Source organism: Apus apus, chromosome 3, assembly GCF_020740795.1.
Source record: "Apus apus isolate bApuApu2 chromosome 3, bApuApu2.pri.cur, whole genome shotgun sequence".
NCBI classification, from domain to species: Eukaryota; Metazoa; Chordata; class Aves; order Apodiformes; family Apodidae; genus Apus; species Apus apus.
Window position 1 is genome coordinate 18,123,640 of NC_067284.1, and position 23,930 is coordinate 18,147,569.

At 38.4% G+C, this 23,930-nt stretch overlaps 1 protein-coding gene across 49 annotated transcripts in view; it reads right to left on the reverse strand.

The window, feature by feature from the left end:
* RIMS1 (regulating synaptic membrane exocytosis 1) overlaps positions 1–23,930 on the reverse strand; it is a 319,116-nt gene that overhangs the window by 137,608 nt on the left and 157,578 nt on the right. The window contains exon 1 of one of the 49 annotated variants that reach the window (XM_051615456.1): positions 7,408–7,611. The exons of the other annotated variants lie outside the window; for them this stretch is intronic. Coding sequence (XP_051471416.1) covers positions 7,408–7,459 — 52 coding nt within the window. The 5' untranslated portion in view covers positions 7,460–7,611. Of the gene's footprint in view, positions 1–7,407; positions 7,612–23,930 lie in introns of those variants that run through there. 49 annotated transcript variants of the gene reach the window in all.

Sequence of the window (23,930 nt, forward strand, 5' to 3'; positions counted from 1 at the left end):
AAATAATTAGGCAAGGAAGTAGTGGACTCGCAAAATACTCTTTTTGGGGGGTGGGGGGGGTGTGTGTGCATATATATTGTGTATACACAGCATGTGTATTTGTATATATACTATTTCCTCAGCACAAGAAAGACATGGACCTGTTGCAGCAAGTCCAGAGGAGGGACACAAAAATGATCAGAGGGAAAAGAATACCTCTCCTATGAGGACAGGCTGAAAAAGCTGAGATTGTGCAGCCTGGAGAAGACTCCAAGGGAGATCTTATTGTGGCCTTTCAGTACTTGAAGGGGGCTTACAAGAAAGATGGGGACAAACTTTTTAGTAGGGTCTGTTGTGATGGGACAAGTGATCATGGTTTGAAACTAAACCAGAGTAGATTCAAACTAGGTATAAGAAAGATATTTTGTTCAATGAGGGTGGTGAAACACTGGAACAGATAGCCCAGAGAGATGGTAGAAGCCCCATCTCTGGAAAAATTAAAGGTCAGGTTGGATGGGGCTGAGCAGCCTTACCTATTTGAAGATGTTCCTGCTCATTGCAGGAGGGGTTGGACTAGATGACCTTTAAAGGTCTCTTCCAACCCAACCCATTCTATGATTCTGTTTGAATGTGAAGGACACTAGCATTAAACCACATCTAGTGAAAAGAAAAACCTGTATGACTTCTCCCCAGCCTCCTTCAGGTACTGGAAGGCCACTATAAGGTCACCTCAGAGCCTTCTCTTCTCTAGGCTGAACAGCCCCAACTCTCTCAGCCTGTTTTCATAGCAGAAGTGCTCCAGCCCTTTGATCATCTTCATGGCCCCACCAGAGCAAAGTAGAGGGGCAGAATCACCTCCCTGGCCCTGCTGGCCACACTTCTTTTGATGCAGCCTAGGATGCAGTTGCTCTCTGGGCTCCAGCACATACTGGCAGCTTATGTCGAGCTTCTCATCAGCTACCACCCCCAAGTCCTTCTCCTCAGGATTGCTCTCCAGCCATTCTCCCCCCAAGCTTGTATTTGTGCCTGGGATTGCTCCAACCCAGGTGCAGGACGTTGCACTTGATTTTGTTGAACTTCATGAGGTTGGCCCACCTCTTCAGGCTGTCAAGGTCCCTCTGGATGGCATCCCTTCTCCTAGAGTGTCAGCTACTCCACACAGCTTGGAATCATCAGCAAACTTGCTGAGTATACACTCAATCCCACTGTCCAAAGACTAGCAAAAGATTTAGCAAATGCTTTTTTATTTTATGGATTGTAATTATTTTTTAAAATGAGGACTATGGTTTACACACTCACCCTTTTATAAAAAAGTATTGGCCTTGTCTTCATTGATGGCTCAAGGTTTCTCAAAACATATACTTGCAAAAGACCTTCCGACACAAAAACAACTGGGCCCATTTGAATGTTCACAAGGTGGACTTCCTATCTGAATTAGCTCAGTGTTATTAGTAGGCTTTATAAATTACTGGAAGTAAAGATTACTAATCTTACTAATGGAAACTTGAACTCAAAATCACAACCTATGCAGTTAAGTAAGAAGCAGGATTTGTGGATGTTTCTAAAACTTTTAATATGGACACAAGAAAAATAAAAAGGAAGCTGTTATAAGTTCCCTGAATGTCTAGGGAGTCTGCTCATGAGACGTCCTGAGCCAACATTTTGTTTCTTCACTCAAACACCAAAAGTGTTGGAGAGTTCATCAACCCTTTCCAGCTAGATGTTTATTTTTATCTCAGAGACTGTCAAAAATGTTATTCTGGGGATGCACCTTCTTGTAAGCATGTGAGCCCAAGAATACTTATGATCCACAAAGCTCACAAAGGGGTGGCCCGCAAAACATTCTGTAAGGTCTTCAGAAACTGTTTTGAGTGCTAAAAAACCTGGAGAAACTTAGAAATGTAAAATACTTAGTAAGGTCCATCAACCTCATTAATTTGAACAGTTATTTAAAAGCTTGATTAAAAATATTTTATCTGGGATACCAGAAAAAATGGCTAGAACTACCAAGAACTTCAAACCAGCAGGAAATATTTTAATTGATTTTTGATACTGTGATAGCTAAAGACTTAAAAAAAGTTCTGTTGTCTCAGGACTAGCTCTGAATACTGAGTTTGATGACTTTGATTACTCTCTTGAGTAGAAGCTAATTCTGTAGGTGGAGAGATGGATGGAGATCTTTTAAAAATGTATGAGTTTCTTTGAATAAAGTTATTATTTTTATTGAATTGCAATTCAATATTGACACTAACTTGTTTTAACAGATATATTTGAGTTCATATAATTAACATTATTTTAGCTTTGGCATGATCTCTTAATAATATTTTTGATCAGTGTATGATGAAGTGTGCAGAATGTACAGCAAGCCCATGAGATAGATAGATAGATAGATAGATAGATAGATAGATAGATAGATAGATAGATAGATAGATAGATAGATAGATAGATAGATAGATAGATATACACACAGCTCTCTTTGTACAGTAAAAGCCTGACCAGCTCTTAGTAACTTCTCTGCTGGAATTCTGAAGGAATTCCTAGCACTTCAAGTATGTTGTGCTGTTCTCCAGCCTATGACAATTTTTCTTCCGTGTATTTTTTTTTCATTTGGCTTGATTGCCTTTTATGGAGAGGTAGGAGAAAGTATTTTTAAAATTCCACACAGACAAAATAGCTTTCAGCCGTTGTGAGCTGGTTTATGGTTTTTTGTTGGTTTTTTTTTCTTGTGGACATTTAAACAAATTGAGTAGGTGTTAATTGCAAAAGTAGGTAATATTTTCATCTTGGTCTTTTGGTATTTTTCTCCTGACAATTCTAAAAAATATTTCATTGAATATTTTTTATCATAGCATTTGTTAAAGACCAATTGTGAACAATTAAAAATCAAAGTTCAAAAATAAATTCTCCTCAAACCCCAGGGTCTTTCTACACTGCCAGTAGATAGGAATTTTAACAAGGATAAACATACCAAAAAAAAAAAGTGAAACAGAAGCCAGTGCCTTAGAAGTCCCATTGATACAATGTCCAGTGAGTTATCAGTGCCCTGGAAGCACCTGCTGCAAATATGGTGACCAAAATGGCCTATGCCCAGAAAGGCTTATTTGAACATACATTTGGTCCTACTGTGGGGAAAGAAGAAAGTAATTTCTCCTTGGATACAGAAGGTAATAAACAGTGTTTATAAACATGCTGATAGAAACAACAGCAACTGGGAGCAAGGTCTCTTGTTATCCACAGGACTACAAGAATGGGAATGAAGACAGTCATCCTTTCTGTTGATTGTCCAACCTAAACACAGAGAGTCATCATGGGGACCTGAACAAGTCACTTGAGAAATAACGAGAAGATTATGTTTCATCATCAAAGTTATTATTTTATTTTCATGAAAACTGGGGCAGATAATTAATGTCAAATATTACAATGAAAAGGACAGTCTGAGGAGGAAAAAATGCTCTTTTTTGTCCTGAGTTTCAGGACTGTAACAGGAAATACAGCAGATGAAATTCTCTGGACCATGATCAAAGAGAAAAGCACTTCAGCAGTATCAAGATGGGGACCTACTCCAGAGAACCAAATTAGGAAGATGAGTCTGGTGAGCTCTGGGTTTTTTGTAAGCATTCAGCAGAATTTTCCATTATGCTGCATTTGAAAATAATGAGAGGTTTTAAAGATTCTCATTTCTCCAGTTCAGAAGTGAATATGGCAAGAAGAATCCTTGCAGTACACAGTGAGAGATCACTGAAACTAGGAAAGCAACCAGCAAAAGGACCTTTAGAACTTTCCTTCTCACTATGAGGGAGGAAATAGTTAAGAACGTGAAAGTGAATAAACTCTCCAATCTTTAAAAAGAGAAGGAAGCTGAGCAGAAGAAAAACCAAAAACCTTTATGCAAAAAACCCCTCAACAATCAAAACCCAAAACCAAAACAAATGCAAAACACCCCAACCTTGTTGAAAATAAGGAAGCAATCATAACAGCAATAGGAGTCCAGCAATCATGGGAGCATTCAAAAACATAATACCAACATCAGAACACAACCAGACCAATACAGGGGAAGGAGAAACGCAAAGACTGAACAGCTAAGTTTCATTTTCTAGAAGAAGGTGAACAATCAATGGAAAGCTCAAAACTGAGATAATTCTGCAAATATTTAGTCCCTAATACTTAGTACCTAGTACCAAGTACCTCCCATTCTAGAATACTACAGAAAAGGTCTGCTATCGTTTGGATCTATGAGCAAATTATACCAGGGGAGCAAAGTTTGGGTTGTTTTTTCCAATAAGTTCTCCTAAAAATAAACTCAAGTAAAACGCATAGCAACAATTTAAGAATGTCTGTAGCATAAAAATTAGATATTATGCCAAAGCAGGAAGAGGTCAGACTGTCTAGGCTGTACGTTATAAACTAGGCCAATTCATTTAATACTGGACTAGTTGGAGACCTGTGTGAAGATATCTCATAGCCAGGAACAATTATTTCATGAGAATAATTGGAGTATGGATAAAGTTCCACAAAACTGGGAAAGGGCAAACATAACACGTATTTTTAGAGGAGAGAGGAGGGGGAGAGGGGCTAGAAATTACAGACCAGTGTGATTAGTCGCAATTCCTGAAAAAATGCTAAACCAAAACAAATCACCTTCAAGACAGTAAGAAGAGATGAGACCTACAAAAAAACCTGCCAATAATAACTTAATTTAATTCCCTACCACTGCAGTATGGTAAGTAAAAAACCAGCAGATGTCAAATAACTTCAGCTGAGCAGGACTTTTGTTTATGAGCATGCCATGTCAGAGTCACACCAGAAAAAGCGGCTAAGTAAAAATAGTACAAGGTGAAAAGCTGTTTAGAAAAGCATATTCTAAAAAGCTACAATTGAAGAGAACAGAAACAAAACCCAAACAAAACAAACACCACAAACAAACAAACAAAAAACCCAAACAACAGAACAAAAAACAAGCAAACAGGGACAAAAAAACCCAACCTACCCACAAAACAAAAACAAAAACAAACAAAAAACCAGACCTCGAAGTATTCCTTAAGCAGGGTCTGTCATGTATGTCTGGAATATGACAATAGTCAACACTTACATTACTGTTATTGATAATAAAACTGGATGGGTAGGTGACTTGACCCCAAGGGGAGAGGAATGGCCAGTTACAGGAGACCAGGACTGGAATTCAAAGGTATCCTGACAAACTGGTAAACAGAGAACCCAGTTCAGAGTGGACAAGGAAATGGCTCCACACTCAGATCAGAACAAGAAAGTGTAGAAACAGGGAAATGAAGTTAACCAGTTAAGGACCAGCTGTGCAGCAGATGATGAAGCAGACATATTCTATCACAGTGGCATGAGGAGAAGATAGCATACTAGCCAGGCTGGTGTCTAAAAAACACAACCCTTGCTCTTGAGTTAGCAGAGTTGGCCAGAGGCCAGGGTCTGCCTACTACTTGCCACCAAACACCAAATACCTCTGAACTGGTGGAGAAATCAGGGGTTTATTGTTGTTTTCTGATTTTGCTTTACCCTGCATCATGGTTTGTCTTCTGAGCACCTTTGCACCTAACCAATGCCCTGACATGACAAAGATCTTGATGACAGCTCAGTCTTCCAGGTTGCCTCCTTGCAGCACATAGTTATATTTTTGGAGAGGAATATTTAGCTTAACTGAAGTGTATTTATGGAAGAGAGACAAGTTAAATTTAACAGCCAGAGAGATATAGGTGGTCTGATTTAATAGACCTTTATAACTCCACAGTCTATTCCACAAAAACGTCAAACACTCTCAAGAGAGACCAAAACTGGACCAGGGAATGCGGGGCTAATGTGATCTTAAAATAACTTTTAGCTCTCCCAATTCCATACTATTCCAAAGGCTGGAAACCTGCGGCTGTATGCCACTGCCCACAGCACAGCCTTTAATCTCTGCAAAGAAGGGTGCGACAACTCCATCGTTCTTCATCCCAACCCTACTTCACCACCTTCATCTACTTATCCTGAGATGTGCAAGAGGTCTCTGGAAGACAGTTTACGGGTATTGACTATACTGAGTACCCTGAAGAAGAAACAGGAGTTTTAGCTTCTTTATGTAGCTATAAGCAACTTGTTAAGTGTGAGAGAGAGTTCACAGCTTTTATCTTAACCAAAAGTTTTATCCAGTCTTAGCCTTTAAATTCCATGCAGAGCTAAGGCTGACTGCTGTCTCTTCCCAACCTTAGCAGCATCTTGTTTTCCTGGTAATCCTACTGCAGTGTCACTTCTATCTCTGTTCTGATTGCTGCTCAACCCCATTTTCTCCAACACATCTCTCCAGATTCTGCCCGCAGTACACTCTTATTCTCCTCTAAATTCTGCTAAACCAAATTATTTTCACACATGGATTTCTTAATATATGCTAACTTAAACAGCTGCAATATTTGAGGGGATACCCCTCTTTCATGACTTACTCTATCATACAATCTTTAAGATTAATTATTTTAGTAAAAAAACCCTATTTTTCAAAATTACTTTTACAGACTGTATTATCAACTACTTAGATAGAAGATTTTAAGATCTTTCTCCTTCTCAACATACTGTATAACCCCAAAGGAATCTGCAATTGTGAATCCTTCCTATGACTTTCCCCTGTAATCCTTTAGTGATTTTGCCGAGGACCTTATTCCAAGTACAGGTATTTCATCCCCCCAAGGAGAGGGCTGATGTCCTTTCTTGATTCAGAAAGTACAATGCATCAGTATGATGATGCAGAGATATATACAAAATAACTGTACACTTACTATAACCTATATGTTATTATAACCATAACTGTATATTATGCTAAACCAACATATCATTTTTCTGTGGAGGTGATTTGATTATTTTTTCCCAAAAACAACACACAAAAATAGAAGTAACAGACTCATATTACATTCTGAACTTGTTAAAGCTACTAACAATAGCACAATGCAGGGGATCAAGGACACATCATTTGTCTCCCACCAAAGAGAAATAATACACAGGAATGTTAACTTGTTTCCCGAAGTAAATTTCTAAATTCTTTATCCATGACATCCCCAAAATGCAAAATAATCATAATGCAATCAGAGTATTATTATACCTTTTCAGAAACACCCACTTGGATGTGTGCTTTCAAAATACAGGTTTTTGTTTAAAAACTCGTGCCATATAGCATCAACAATGTCAAATTATATTTGACACGAGTTTTCAAAATATAAACATAACTGAAACACAGACTTACAAGAAAAATTGTTCCTTATTCCCTGTTTAAGCTGACTATTTGCTACAATTAATACTTCACATTTAGAGGACACAATATCTCCACTCAAAATGCACAGTTAAAGAAATCCATTTATAAAAATATTTAATTTCTTAAAATATAAAATATGAAAATAAAACTAAAATCTTAGCTCTATATAAGCACTTCTTTACCTGTCCCTGAATGCAACGTATGGAGCAGAAACTGAAGAAACCCAGCAAACATAGCAGAATCAGCAAGAGAATAGTTAAAAAAGCACAACTGGCATCTAGTAGGTTGCTGAATTCCAGCCTGCAGCAGTAGCAAACCCGTAATGCAAGCAAAAATCCACTTCAGTGTGAAGGAGATGATATCAAAGAAGTCCCTAAGGTCCTTGCGTCCTGATTCTAAGCCAAATTATTCTGCAGCACCGAACATTCAACACCGGGGACACCAAACAGGGCTACAAGAGCTCTTGTCATCAAAACAAATCTCTGCAGTGTAGTGCAAGCATTGATCACTGCATTAGTTCATACATGCTCACTGCAATGACAAGGAGTTTCAGTCTCTAGAAGGAGTTAATGATTTTGGGAATCCAGAATTAACAATTCTAGGAAACATGTTGGGGGTAAGAAAAAAAAAATTGCTCCTTTCACTCCAGATAGAACAGGTAAGAAATGTCTGAGTGCTATAAAGCCAAAGTAGACACAAGTTCAAGCACCTAAGTAATCAATATCAATATCAATATCAATAGCTGAGAAAGTTGTAATGAGCTGCATAAATGAAGTATTCGTGTAAAGTAAATGTGGCTGTTCTAAGTTATGTAAAACTTCACAAGCTGTAGATTTAGTTTTAGAACACTGAAAACACACCATTTTTTACAAAGTAATGGGATGATATAATACTTGTCTTACATAATAAATGTGTGCATGGACATGTAATTTTATAGAAGAAAAATATATTCTACATTAAAAACTGGAAATAAAATATTGTATTCCAAATCACATGTTCAAGATAAAAGAGAAAAGTAGAACCTGTATACCAGGATATTTGGGAAAGCTAAATTATTAGACAATTACAGCTAATAACATTTTATAAAGCATTTAATCTAATTTAGTAACGTCCAAACCGTACAACAATAAAACTATTTTTTGGCAGAGTCTTCCTTTGTAAAAAATGTTTCTCTGCAGCATATCTAGATACTGCAGGACTTCAGAAAAACAAAAAACCCTGCCTGTTCGGAAACTAAAATGTGAGAAAACAAAGCACTAAATAATCAATTTAAATTTCCATTCAAAGAGAAGCTTGTAAGGGATAAAATATAAATAATTAAGCTAATGACAGCTTACAGTTCTTTCAACTTTAATAATATATAGACCTATCAGCAATAATGAAAATACACTTTTAATCAAGCTGTTTCCCTGTAATTCTGTATCACATGATCAAAACCAAGGTACTGGATGCTGCCTTTCACACACTATCTCACCAGTCAACAGCAAAAGCCACAACTGACATCCACCACCACTGCTGACTCTCAGTGTCCCCAGTAGCACAGTATTAGCAGAAAGAGAATTGTCTCCATCTGTGCTTTTCACTGACATGTCCTTGTTAGGAGGCGATTCTTTAGAGGAAGACAATGTCCAGGCTTCACATACTACAAGAAACAGTGACCATCTGGACAGTGAACATCTACTGACTAGGAAACATCACTCAGCTTTCTCCTAAAGCATTTCTTGCAAAAGGGACCAAAGACGGAGTATGTCAAGTGCCTGGCACTTCCACAGAATATCCATTCTCCCACTGATCCTTCTGCACTTACCCTTGAAGGACCTTGTCCTTCTCTGGCAGGGCTGGTGTTGAGAGCTTTGCTTCATTTCCAGAACATACATTACCTGGATCCTGAATGCTCTCCTTTCCTTGCACAACATTCTAAACAAGGCAGGAGATTTTGCCACAACACAACTCAACATATGAAAAATATTTACTCCCATAACCTAGGAACTTTTAAATGAGACTGCACAGTGTGGGGCCCATTCCCTCAGTTTCCACAATGTCCCTGTCATTCCCATAGCATGCATGTGTTTGCAAAAAAAATAATAATCTGTTCTCCAAAATGTATTTAGAAAGGTTGTTTGTGCCCTATGGTACTGTTGAAACTCTCTCAGTCTCCCATTCCCCTACACACCACACAAACACAACCTGTCTCAACACTAATTTTACCCAGTGCTCTCACTAGCCATGAGATCTGACCAAGCTCTGCCTAAGTAGCCCTGTCTAACAGCTTCAGCTTTAGATGGCAGAGGTGTCTGCAAGTATTTGATAAAAAGTACAGGAAGAGAGGAGCAACAGATGAACTTTCTGAGGTCAGAAAGAGCATTTTGCAGACAGGACAGTGCCAGCAACTGCAGTGTGCACTGCACACCCTGAAGGGTGGTTTTCATTCCACCCAGCCCAAATTAGAGCCTTTCTGGCTGCCACAAAGGACCATCTGACAGTTTGAGGATCAAACACTGATAGTTGGTTTATTTACCTTTATATCAACTTACCTTTGTATCAATTTACCTTTATATCCATGTCCAGTAGCAAAGCTACTGGAACCTAACTGGAAATATGGTTACCATTCCATTGTTGCAGTAAAAACCCATAACTAAGTTATGGCACACTTTCAGCCTTTGTGTAACATTGCCTATGTAATCTCAGGAAGTTTTTACCCTTTATTATTATTATTTTACTGCCACCATCCCAAGACACACTACGCTGTGTACCTCACACTTAGATTTTGACCATCATATTTTAACTCCTTCATAATCTACCTGCTAATAACTGTTCTAGATCTGAATCCATGTATGAACCTTCTGCATTCCTCTAAACCAGAAATTTTATAACTTTTTTTTTTTTTAATAAGAAGGCCAGATAATATTCCCAAGCTTAATGCAGTAACAGAGAAAGAGAAATTCAGGGGACAAAAAATCCTTTGCTTTAAGTTGGACTTTAATTTAGGAAAGAAGAGAAGCAACAGAAAAAAATCTATGTTATGGTCTCCAGACCCCAAAGCCAAATTACAGTGGTGAACAGGCTCAATATAATGGCAGGAGTCTTAGATTTACTATTAGATATTGTATGTGACATTTAGTATTACAGCCCTGTCTGATCCACTTTGAAAGGTTCTGACTGTTGTGGGAGATTCACAGTGAATGGACAAGACAAACATCACACCTCTCTTCAAGGAAGGCAAGAAAAAGGACCTGGGAAACTATAGTGGGAAAGTCTAACCTTGGGTCCTTGGAAAGGTTATGGACCAAATCCTTCTGGAAGGTAGTCCTGTGCACATGAAAGCCCAAGAAGAGACTGGGAACCATCAGCATAGCTTTACCAAAGGCAAATCATGCCTGACCAACATGATTTCTGCATCTGCAGACAAGGGGAGAGCAGATGTTGTTTAATGTAACTGTAGCGAGTCTTTCAACTAAGTTTCCCCCAGCATCCTTGTAGCTGGGAGAAATATGCATTGACTGGTGAAGAACAAGGTAAGTGGAGAACTGACAAAACAACTTCAGTCAAGTGATGGTGAAAGGACAGAAGTTCAACTCATGGTAAAATGTTAGGCATGTAAAAAAGTACCAAATCAAAGATTTATGTAAAGGAATTAAGGCTTTCCTTTGCTCAGCAACAGCACTCCAGACCACAAATTGTTCTCCTGGGATCATAGAAAACTTGGATGTAGCTTTTGGCTATGCACTCAGAATTAAACTCAGTAGAGAAAACATAGTTGCTTCTGATAGGCTTAAGTGCAGAGTTTGGCTGACACTGGGCTAATTAAAACACTTCTGTTCTCAGTGCACTCATGCAACATATGTGCATCTTCTCCTCAGTAAAGTATTCCGCAGTGAAGAGGACTATGTCTTTTTTAGTTTATTTGGCAAACTAGTTGCAACTTTGCAAAAATAATTCTTGAACATTTACCATTTAGAAGATAAAGACTCATATAAATAAATATACAAATACATATATCCACACATACAGAGGTGGTTTTCTTTTCAACAGACTGATGTAGCTTGGCCTGTCATCTCTCATAACTACTGAGAAATATCAGAGGTTAAGAACTGAGATGACTGTAGTGAAAAAGACACACAGCTCCTAAAATGATTGTCTGCCTTCAAACACCCATCAAACTTGTCAGAACTCATCAATTTTCCTTTTAATTCAGGCATGAGCATATTCTGTTTATATTCTTCGACAGCTGACAAAACACCAAAGCAGAAATGATGTAGTCACATCAATGGAGGGACATGGTGGAGTTACTAAGTGGCCTTTTATTTAGTTTGGGCTAAGTTAATGTCATCTGTTGTTGCTCCACAGCTTTTAGTTCAAACCTCAATCCGAGCCAGTCAAAGTGGAAGTGAAGTAACTTGGCATTTGTCTGAAAAATATATTGCAAAGGCACATATTGGGAGCAGGCTACGGTGTGCCCACCCACCTCCCTCACCCTCAGCATCCCAGACAAGTGGCTTAACCAAGTTGCTCCTAGAGGTCCTTAAGGTTATTTTCACAGAATATGACCCACTGTTTTGCAGCAGACTGGAAGACTACTGGAAGACAGAAGAGCACTGCTGCACAACCAGACAATGGGAGCCTCTTTAGGCATCCAGGTTTACAAGAGCTAGTAAAGAAACACCCCATCATCTATTGATCCTGTATTCATCATTTACAAGTTCCACAGCCAACTGTTTAGCACTGTGCCACCACCAAGGTTTTATTTCCCTATCCTCCACCCCTGATGGACTCGTTCTTGACTCATCTGAGGAAGATGATTACAGTGACATTGGAAAGAAACAAGAATTATAGAATCATAAAATGGTTCAGGTTGGAAGGTATCTTTAAAGGTCATCTAGTCCAACATCCTGCAGTGAGCAGGAAAATCTTCAACTAGACCAGGTTGCTTAGAGCCCCATACAAGCAGGCCTAATGAGGTTCACATGGGCCCTCTTCTCAAGCTTGTCCAGGTCCCTCTGGATGGCATCTGGTCCCTCACGTGAGTCAACTGCACCACATAGCTTGGTGTCATCTGCAAACCTGCTGAGGGTGCACTCAATCCTACTGTCTATGCCATTGCTGAAGATATTAAATAGTTCTGGTCCCAGTATGCACCCCTGAGGGACACGACACTGATCTTGATCTGGACATCAAGCCCTTGACCACTACCTTCTGGATCTGACTATTCAACCAGTTCAGTATCCACTAAGCAGTCCACCCACTGAACCCATAGATCTCCAATTTGGAGGTAAGGATATTGTGGGAGACTGTGTCAAAGGCCTTACAGAAATTCAGATAGATGACATCTGTAGCTCTTCCCATGCATACTGATGTAGACACTCCATTATAAAAGGCCACTATGTTGGTCAGGTATGACCTGTCCTTGGTGAAGCCATGCTGGCTGTCTCAAATCACATCCTCATCATCCATGTGCCATGTCAGAGCTTCTAGAAAGATCAGTTCCATGATCTTCCCAGGCACAGAGGTGAGGCTGACTGGTCAGTAGTTTCCAGGGTCATCCTTTCTACCCTTTTTTAAAATGGATGCATTGTTTCCAGTCATCAGGGACTTCACCTGACCGCCACGACTTTTCAAAAATCATGGAAAGGGATTTGGCAACTACATCAGCCATTTCCCTCAGGACTCTTGGATGACTCTCATCAGGTCCCACAGACTTATTTATGTTCAGATTTGTCAGGTGGCCGTGAACCTGATCTGCACTTACAGTGAGAGGAACTTAGCTCCCCCAATCCCTGCCTTGCTGTCCGTCCATTCAAGAGGTGTGGGAAGAGAGGTTGCCAGAGAAGACTGAGGCAAAAAAGTTGTTGAGTGCCTCAGCCTTTTCCTCATCCATGGTTACCAGTTTGCCAGTCTTGCTCACTGGGGGATACGTTTTCTTTGACATTCCTTTTCTGGCTGACATACCTGTAGAAGCCCTTCTTATTACTCCTTGAATCCCTTGCTAAGTTCAGCTCCAGCCACACCCTGACCTTCCTGACCCCATTCCTACACAACCAAGTAGCGTCTCTATACTCTTCCCAGGATACCTGTCCCTGCTTCCACTGCCTCTGCATTGCCTTCTTGCCCTTTAGTTTAACCAGCAGGTCTTGACTCAGCCATATCAGTCTCTTGTCTTCCTCTCCTGACCTTTTACACTTGGAGAACAAGAGCTCTTGCACTCTATGGAAAGCATCCCAAAAGATCTGCCAGCTCTGTTCTGATCCCTTGTCCCTAAGCAGGTTTCCCAGGGGGTCTTAAGGATGGCTGGAAATGGCTGGAAGCTTGCTTTCCTAAAATTCAGGGTCCTGACTTTACTCTTTGCCTGACCCATATCTCTCAGCACTGTGAATTCTAGCAGTGATCACTCTAGTGAGTGATCACTGCAGCCCAGGCAGTGAAGAATGCTCACAGTAGAAAACCTACATTGGGCCTTTAGTCTCATAGATGAAGTGGCTGAGATTTGTGCTACCCAGCCTTCATGATCCAGTAATTTTGCAATGTGTTTATCTGAGTTACTTCATCTATTAGAAAAAACAGTTATCTCCTCAGGTTGATCATTTTAATAATTGACCTTGACTGAAGAGTATCTACCAACATCAAGACAGAGAACATCACTGCTGCACTGTAAGATTTAGAGATGCCTTCTGGAATTCCTCCAACATCACAGGATGATGAATTGACCTCTGTATGAAAAGAGAATTTTTGAAGTATTTTTCTTTGTGACAAGGGCAATACTTAACAAATTAACTTACAGTATCTATGAAAGGTCTGCTGGATAGCCTTTTTTAGAAACGTAGTCTTAACCAAACTCTAACTGAAACAATTTGCTCAGCTATTCAACTGCTAACCAAAGCCAGGTGCCTTCAGTGAAATGGTGACTGTTATGTAGACCCCAACTTTTCAATTAAATGACCAATAGTATCAAAATATTCTTTTCGTTCCAAACTTTGCCTGTTGTTTCTAATTGTTGTCCTACTGTCTCCATAGACAGACTTCTCCCAACTCTCATGCTCTACAGAATGGTGGGTGTGGAAGACCCACATTCAAAGTCTCTTCCCTGCCTGATGCAGGGTAAGCTGGGATGAAGCGGTGGTATGACAGCACCACCTTTGATAGCCATGCTCAGCTACAGGCTTGAACTTAGAGAATTAAACTGCTCGAATCAGCTCAATGTCACTACCTGGAGGAAGAGACCACTGACCTGCTTCCTGAGTTTTCCTGCCAAAAGAGAAGTCAAGCAAAAAGTATCATCTTTAAACCTGGGCTACAGAAAAAAATAGGAGACCCAACCTACAGTGACCATGTCATTACAGATTCTTATTTAATCCAGCTACATCACCATACCCAATTTCCTTACGACAATTCTTTTTTTTTCCTTCCAAAACCTTCCCCCCCTATTATAAAATGTAACAAAAGAAAATGTCCTGAACTGGTTCACGTACAGGCTGTAAATGAAAGGTTATACAGCAGGGGGATAGACATCTATGTGTCACTGGTTCATTCTATTTGTCTATTTCAGGACACCTGTAACAACTTAATTCACATTCTCCTCTTTTCCTTACTCCCTCAGTCTGCATAAACACGGTTTTCTCCTACAAGTCAGATTCCTCTCAGACCCTTTAACTCTAAAAAGATCAAAATTTAATACAGAAATTAGAGCAGCAGTACCATACATACTGACCATTTAAAAAGCTCAACCTCTATTAAATAGTATTTTCTATTACTTTAAGAATGTTATAAACCACCCAAACAAAACAAACCCCCTCCCTCATATCTAAACCCAAGTTCTAACAGTGACCATGTTGTTTAAGTATGGCCAGAAAATTTGCTCCTGATTCTTACAATAATTTTCTAGGCCAAAGTAAGATCAGGTTCACAACAGCACAGACAACTGATGTCTGACATGCCTTAAGTTAATATCATTATTTGTTGTTGGGTTGGGTTTTTTTTAAGGGAAAGGATGCTGACAGTTTAGAATTTTAAAGGAAACATTTGAGGAGAAGTCAACATGTGAATGGTACATTTGTGGTGGTTTGTTTGTTTTTTACAAAAAGAAGAAATCTGCTCACTGGTAAAAATTAACATTGTCCCAAGTGTCTCCTTTCAGTGCTTTAGAGGAATAGCCATTCCCTAAGGCATCCGTGGCAATGAGCTGTAAAACTGGGTAACTGAAATAATCAGGTTTTTGTATAATGGATTTCAGAGTAAGTTTTCTCTGGAAAAAAAGCCTGCAGCAACACAACTAGATTTATTTCTAAGCATTCAGTTCAATTCCCATTCCCAGGGGTCTGTTCTGCCCTCTCACAGGCAGTCTCTGCTTAAAGATTATGACAACTTCACTGTACAGGCAAATCCGTAACACCTGCCCCCTGGGAGATAACTGAACCCGCCTGAGTACACTGACCAGGTTCCATTTGTTACCAAAAAATTGGCAGAAATAGCAAAAATGAGAAAGTTTTTAAAATCTACATCTATTTACATTTGTATTTGCGAGTTGCTTTTGTGACCTTCAGTTTTATTTGCAAGTGCAAATCATTTTTACACTAGATTTTAAATAAAGTCTGAGCCAGTATAGAATACCAAATTACCTGATATTCCATGTATTTTGCTGAGAACTGAAACCAATTTGGTGTGATAGAGCTGCAGAGCACAACAGGCAAGAACCAGTGTTATACCTTGGAGTGACCCAGGAGTTGTAAAAAAAGGCTGGTGACTAGCCCCTCAGCTCCTGGCACTGATTAGTATTCACTGCCTGAGCAGAGGTTAATGTTTATCTCACAGTTCAGGTGAGAAATGTATGAATAAACTGCACACAGGTTGAAAGGAGTCAGCTGGGGTTGCTGCTTTGCACAGCATGAGAGCTCTGCTCTGCTAAGTTATCTGTCACTTCTGCCCAAAACTCTCAGAAACCTAGTGCCAAGATATGCAATTCCCTCCTAAGATGTGGGATGATGATGAGCAGGGCTGAGGACTCTGTCCATCCCCTTCAGATCAGCATTTCTTCTCTTGACACCTGCTGATAACCTTTTAATGCAAAAGAGTAGCTCAAATACTTTACAAAGGCAAAGAATAAAATAAAAATCTGCAGAATTTTATATTCATAGATAGGTCCATGCCATGAAACAACGATAAAATAAAGAATATGAAAGCATTCACATACACTGCTGTGAACCTACTTTACTGGACTATTCATGAAGCAGGTAATACAGTGTGCTCTTATTAAACAATTTTTTTTCGGTCACAATAAAAGTTAGGTTGGAAGGAAATATGCTTTGGGTAAGTAGGAAGAAAATATCTTCACCAAAAGTATCAGCAAAACTTCTTAAGCACAAACACACAGTAATCTATAAATATGTATCTCTAAGCTTCCTAAAATTTTTGAAAATCTGGCTTATTATACACAAAAAAGAGCACCTTTTATTTGTATGTTTATTTTTCTGAGGATAGGACTCAACTCATTTAAAAAATAACTGCTTCCATAGAACTACCCTTGCCAGTGTTATTTTCATATATAGAATACTTTCCATACACTATGTCCAACACTGAACCCACAGGAGAATGTAAATCTGCCTACAGAAAAATGAACACAGAGATAAGATCTGAAAAAAGTTCTTAAATTATTGGTTTGAGAAGGAGTGTGTGTCTGCATTTCCAAACTCTCTCCTTTCTAAGATATTGTCTGCATAAACAGAAAAAAAAGATTTGACTGCTCCATCTAGTGGTTCATTAAGCACAATTTTAATGCTTAAGAACATGTGGTCTAATGGCTTAAAAAGAGCCATGTGTGGTGCTTGCTTCTTTGAGCAACACAGCAAAATAAATTCTTAGCATCTGGATCTTTTAATAGCATAAAATAAAAATTATCTCAAACAATAAAATAAATTTTCATGAAAATTAAATACTTAAATCCATAAAAGTCAGTACATATTTTTACATGTTAAATTAGCTAATTTATAATAATGGTAAAGTTTTAGACATTGTTCACTTGATTTTACAATTGAAGTAAAAAGTACATGTGAGTACATCATAAAGTGCATGAGTTAAAATCAAATGCTATGTCTGAAAACATTTTGTTGTAAACTACACACATGACTGAAAGATAGCCAAGGAATATAATGATTTCACTTTACTTGTTCCCCACCTCACATAGCTCCCACAAGTAATACCATAGATATATTAAGCTATATATACCTTATGTGTAATGAAAGTTAAACACAGGCTTTAATTCTTTAACTGCAAAATAATCCCACGCTATCTGAGCCCAAGTAAAGCGAACAATACATGCTTAAGTTAAACACCCTTTTCAATCTAATGTTGCAATACCAGCTCATTTTTCCTTCAAAGGCATTATTTGGATTTGAGAAGTCTAGATGAGCCACACATGGATGTGCCCCTGCACATCCATCAACTTGCTCACTTTGCATACAAAGTATGTCAAAGCCACGGGTCACAAAGTAACAAATACTGATATTGCTTTTCTAAAACAAAAAAGCTCATGTTTACAGACAGGAAGCAAATGTGAAAAGAAAACATTCTAAATAAAATGTATCACTAGAAGTTGCTTCAGGGCTGGAAAAAAAGTGTATTTAAAGTATATAATACTGAGGCTCCAGAAAAATACTTCAGTAGGTATGCAATTACTACATAGCACCACAGCATCTCCAAGACTTACACTCACAAAATACCTCTAAGGTTGGAAGTATTTAACAGTTAGAAAGCTTTTCATATACTGTTTTTCCAGTCAGTCAAGTGAATGAGCTTAGGGACTCATGCTCATGCAGGAATACATGTACAAATACAGAGATTTCAAGCATTGGAGCACCTCAAAAATTAACTAATTCAACTCTTCTTTCTTAACATTAGGGCACAGGGAGGCAGTGAACCTATAAACATTTAGGCTAGCAGGATATAGGTCCTAGCTGCTTACTATGTGCATTAGCCAACAAATAATCACTGTTGCCTTAGGTTTTGCATATCCTGCTTGCAGACTTTCTGTCCTCACAGCTAACTTATGCATAAAAAGCAAAAACAACTATCAATCTGAAAATAAAATTGTGAAACTCTGCCCTGTCCTTACATGTCTTCAAGTGGAGGGCCAAGCCAAGCCAAAACCTGTCTCCCTTTGAACCAAAACATCTATTGGACGAGAAGAGCAAAATTATCAGTTATCATAACACTTACATTAAGCTCTTAAAAACTTGGGGAGAGGAAGGCAGTAACCAATGACAAAGGAACAGAGCAGCAAGGTTCCATTTACAGAACCCTCTATTTGTCATATCCTTTATTGGCAGCTCCACCAGTTAAAAAAAAAAAAAAAAAACCCCAAAAAAAAAAAAAAAACCACCAAAAAAAAGGCCCAAGCTGAAAAAAATCCAAACCAAAAGCTTAGAGCTTGCAAGGTCTGCAAATCTGGTCTTTTTATATGAAATAAATACCTCCACAATTTCTTTACAAGCAGTAGCAGCATACATACATTAATCACTTTGTTACCTGATAGGAAAAGCAAGCAGGCAAACAAAAGGGTAATTTAGCTGATTAACAGCAAATTAATAGGTAGTGAGAATAGGAATTATAGAGTAGGAATAGGCTCAGCTGAATGCCTCATGGTAGGCAAGCCCCAGTTAGCCACAAGAGAATGCAGGCATGCTGGAGTATGCTTGACAATAATATGGAATTCTGCTGGATGCTGATAAATGGGATAAAAGGGCATCTACTAATGATATTTGTTTGTATTAAATAAGAATATTATTTCATTATCATCAAGGCAAGTTGGAGTCTCCGTCGAGGACTGAAATCTTGCTATGTTAGGCACTGTACAAACACAAAAAGAAACCTCAAGCTCCAGTAAAGTTACAATTTAAATGCAAGGCAAGAAATCAGACAGAAATCAGGCAGGCAAACAAACAAGAAACAGTGACTACATTTATACTAGCGTATTAGACAGTGCCACATGCATGGTTTTTCTTGCTCTATTGAGTAGTTCCTGGAACAATTGTGCCCTGGGTCAGTTAGCTCTCTCCCATTTATTTCTAGGCAGGAGACAGGCCAAGAATAAATCCTCATAGACAGCTTCCATGCAGCCTTTCTCTTGATGAAACAAAGAGCTTCATCATATGAAAATGTGCTGTGTTTTGTTACTTGGCCAAAGATGTCCAAGAGAGGATGTTTAATTTACTAGTATTGCAAATATAGCCAATGAGACCATAGGAGACATGCATATTTGAAAACATAACCCTTGTGTTTGGTATCGTGGGTGAAATGGAGACAAGAATCAACTTCAGTGATTACAAAGTGCAGGTGGGGAGTCCTTGATTATGAAGATCACATATTGTACAGAAGGAGAAAGAAGGAAGAAAGCATTAGAGCAATGAAAAGTCACATGAGCAAAGATAGGAAAAAAATCTTCACAGGGACGTTCAGAATGGACTGGAACAGGATGAAATCATGCATATGTGGTCAAAGAAAAGACAGATATTTCATCATTATTAACCTTCTTTCTGACACCATCAAGTTCTTCCTAGAGGCTATTTATCAACATACTAATTTTAGAAAGCTCAAATAGGCCAGTCTGTCTACTCAAAGTTTTGCTGAAAGAAATAAACTGTATGGTACAACTCCTACATTTGGACTCACTATGATTTAGGATGATCAGAATGAATACTCTGAATCCCTGTAACTAAGAAAAGGAAACAGAATGAACTTTTTCAGAAAACCACATAATCAGATGCTTGTTTGTTTCTAGTTAACTCTATAATCAACTCAAAAATTTTAAAAGTGCATGTACTATTCTATAATAAGCTAATAATTAATTTACCTTTTTGTTTCACATGCTTTCACTTTTCACCCAAAGGGAGGAAGCTTCCCCATACAGATGGAAAAAAGGTTTGCATTTCAGTCCCAAGACCTAACCGTGTCATTCAAAATGCTGCACAGACCATCCACAGTTATGCTGCTTTACCAAACAGTTTGGTTCATCCTTCACAGTTATCTAAGCTCTCAGATCAAAAGAATAATAGCAAATTTTGAGTAGCAGTTCACATTAATTTTTATGGTATACAAAAAATATACGTATCTACTAAATGCTCAATAGTAGGAGAAAGCTTGGGACAGAACTATCCTCTGGCTGTAATGCCATGCCATGCTTCAGGTCACCTGAAACGATTTCACTGCATAGCTGCATTTTGAAAAATACTCAGCACCAAAAACTAGAGCAAGTTTTTCAAAAGCTTTCAGCTCCCTCTTAAACTCTTAAAATTGCTCCACGTTCTACAACTCCTTGCATCTGCTACCTCCAGTGGTTTTTGTATAGAAAAGAAACTGACGGCTCAATGTTCTTGAGAATTGGTCTTTCATAGAGAAACCTAGAGAAGTCCTGGGTTTCTCTACAGGTTCAAAACCCCCCACAGCTCCTGAAATTACAGCTACCATGCCTGTCTAATGTTAAGTCTCTTTGAACATATGATCCTAATTCCTCCATGCTTTAGTATCCCCTTTTTTTTGTAATGACAACACTCAACTTACTGCTGGATAAATCACTACTAGGACAAATTCATTGCTATTTTATTAATTAGATGTGCAGGAGAAAGGTGAGTGACAAAAAACAAACAATAAAATAATGAACATATGAAAAATCAAGCATCACAGAAGACAGAGCACATAAAGAGTAATGACACATAATGCCTTCATGCCTTGCCAACTGCAGAGGTGTAAGAAAGAACTCGAGATGTAACAGCTTGGTGACATCTACTTCTTCTGTGCCTCTTGATAAGTCAAAATGTTAATTTCTTTTTTTCCTTTTCAAAAAACAGATTGTCATTACATACATTTGTACTGGAAATCGATATCAAATATCACTACTTAAAGTGTGACAAGAAAGGATAAGCTACAGTGAGAAGTATTGTAGAATTAGCCTCAGATTTCCCCACCTCAGCCAAGAGCCTGCCACAGAACAGTACTTCTAACACAGAGCAGTTTCAGTGCAGGCTACGAGGAAACAGTTTTTTATTTCCATGAATCTTCTGTTTCAACTGAGTAAGAGATTATGATCACAATTGTCCATAACTTTGCTTATCTGTCCTCAGAGACGACACAGTTTCTGGCATCAAGCTTCAGCCTCCCAAGCAGTAACTTAACCCTGCAGGGGCTGAGAGAAGCATTCACTCTCTTTCCCACTCCAACTTTTTCTTCCCATTTTAAGTCCTTCTTCCCAGTCTTTTTTTCGTTTTCCCCTTTCTTTCTTCTCTAGACTATCTAACCTCAATGCATCCCACCTTTCTTTACACATCATGTTTCACAAGTCCTCGGTCAACCTCACTGCTCTTCTGCAAACTCCTTCCAGCACATTCACAACCTTCTTAAGGTAAACAAGAGAAAGAGTTTCTCAGGATTTTAAAGGATAATTCAGTCATGTATCTTCCATAACATCCTCATTTATGTAGTTACATATATCAGCAAAGTGCTGGATTTCTTGGAACAGTGTGATGTTTTTCCCACTCATGCTCAGCTTATTTTATTTGCATATGCATGTATGAACTTTACGTAATTCCATATACACAAAAGATTTCTTACAGCTTAACATTAATTTAACAAGCAGTTATTTACAACTCCACAAGCACTGTAAGTAATTTCAGCTACTCAAAAGCACTGAATAATGATAGCATTAAATACTGTGAGCACTGACTACAATTCTGAAAATAGAGCCATTTTATCTTAAATTTTCATTAAAATCTGAATCAGATGTAGATCTAAATTATTTCACAAGGACTGGAGTATAAATTGGAACTAATGCCTAAGAACTAACAATCTTGCTAGCAAAGGTATTTTATTTTTACACTAAGTTAAAGCTCAGACACGTTTTTAAACAAATCCAGCTCTTTTTAAAACTCCATGCCCAGCTTAGCACGCAAACAGATGTTAAAATATGCTAGCAGATGTTACAGTACAACTTGACTTGCCTACACGCCAGATTTAAAATATCTCAGTGAAAAAGCTTAAGCAAAACCATCTTAAACCAGCTTCCTCTCCTCTATAGCTTTTTCCTGATGTTTTCTTCCAATCCACTTATACATCCTGTTGCATGTGTGTGGTTTCTCTCTCAGCCCACAAGATGCCTTCCTTGCCAGCAATGCTACAGCATGTGGAAGGAATCACGGGGGAACAGATTAAATTACAATTATGTTCTCCTTCTCCTGGGAGCACTCTCAAGCACAAGCACCCAAAGCAGCACTCAAAACACCAGAGAAGAATGGAGGAAGGGGTCAGATCCTCCTCCTGGAGGCAAAACATTCCTAAGCAAACCACAGTGTCTCTTTCTCCTTGTGACGTCCAGGTCATGTCTTCCTGGTTACCCCCCTGCCTCACACCTGTGCGTGCATACACCAAGATCCCAGCAAGATCCTTGCCCAGTAACACTTTCTAGCCAGAGGTGATACCATAAGAATGAAATTAAATTAGGTCTCTCTCCCAGTTATCATAGGAAAGTCATTATGAATGAAAAAATCTCAACTTCACTAGAAGAAAATTTAATGTTTTCTCAGAAGGTGTTTTTGAAACAATGCACCAACTCTATCCTCACTTCCAATAAAATCCATTAGCAAGTATATAAACTGAGTTTTGCTTTTCACCATTTTGCTGATAATATGTATTAGTCAGATTTTGAAGCCTAAATGGTGTGAAAAAAAATACACATTTAGGCAAGTATGAACGAGTATGCAAATGTAAAATCATTAGCACATCTATTCACATAACGGTATATGAGCAGCTTTCAGTATCTCCTCACATTTTGCCAATTTCCAAGATTATTTTATCTTCCAGGTTCAAAGACCTCATGACAGAAATCTAGAGAATCTCTCCTCTGTCGTAGGATAAAAGAAGTTAGGTACAACCTCATTTGCACACAAATCTACTGGTTCTACACAATTTTTCTTTTTGAACTTTTTATTTATTTATTTATTTATTTATTTATTTATTTATTTTCCCTGAATCTAATTTGCATTCTTCATTGGGTGGCAGTGGGCAGAAGCTTATGAAATGAGGTCTGGATTTCATTTGTAATAATCTGGTTTATGTTATTCTAGCAAGTCTCTGAAGCAAGTATGAATGCAATTTACACCTTCTAAGAGGACTCCTTTTGCCTTGCCAGGACACTGTTGTCACTAGAAACTCAATCCACCTCATGTTCAACTGTTACAGATTTCAGAACAAGTCCTACAATCTCTATTAATAATAGGATGAAAACAACTACCTGCAGTCAGTAATAGTGTCCTGTAAAGGGTGCAGGGTTGGGGTTTTTTTAAGGGAATTTGAGATTACGTTTTTGGACACTGCTAAGAAGTTCTTTCTCTAGACTTACTCAGCATGTGAACAACTCAAACCAAATTATCAGGTCCTCTGCCAAAGAGGCAGAATCCCAGTGGATTGCAAAAGACATTTATTTTATGGAAAGAAAATATCTCTAGTGACTGTAAATTATTTTGTTAATAATTTTGAAGAAATACATATTAAATGGTTACAGTAAATAGCAGGGGATGTCTATTAAATTAGCTCACCTTATATTTAAGAATATCACTATTAAAATATATTTTTGTGCTTAGAAGACAGGGCAATGCAATCCTGAACAGTGTTTCTAGGAAACACAAATGTCAAGAGTAATTATTGCACAGTATCTACTTTATATGTAATTTCT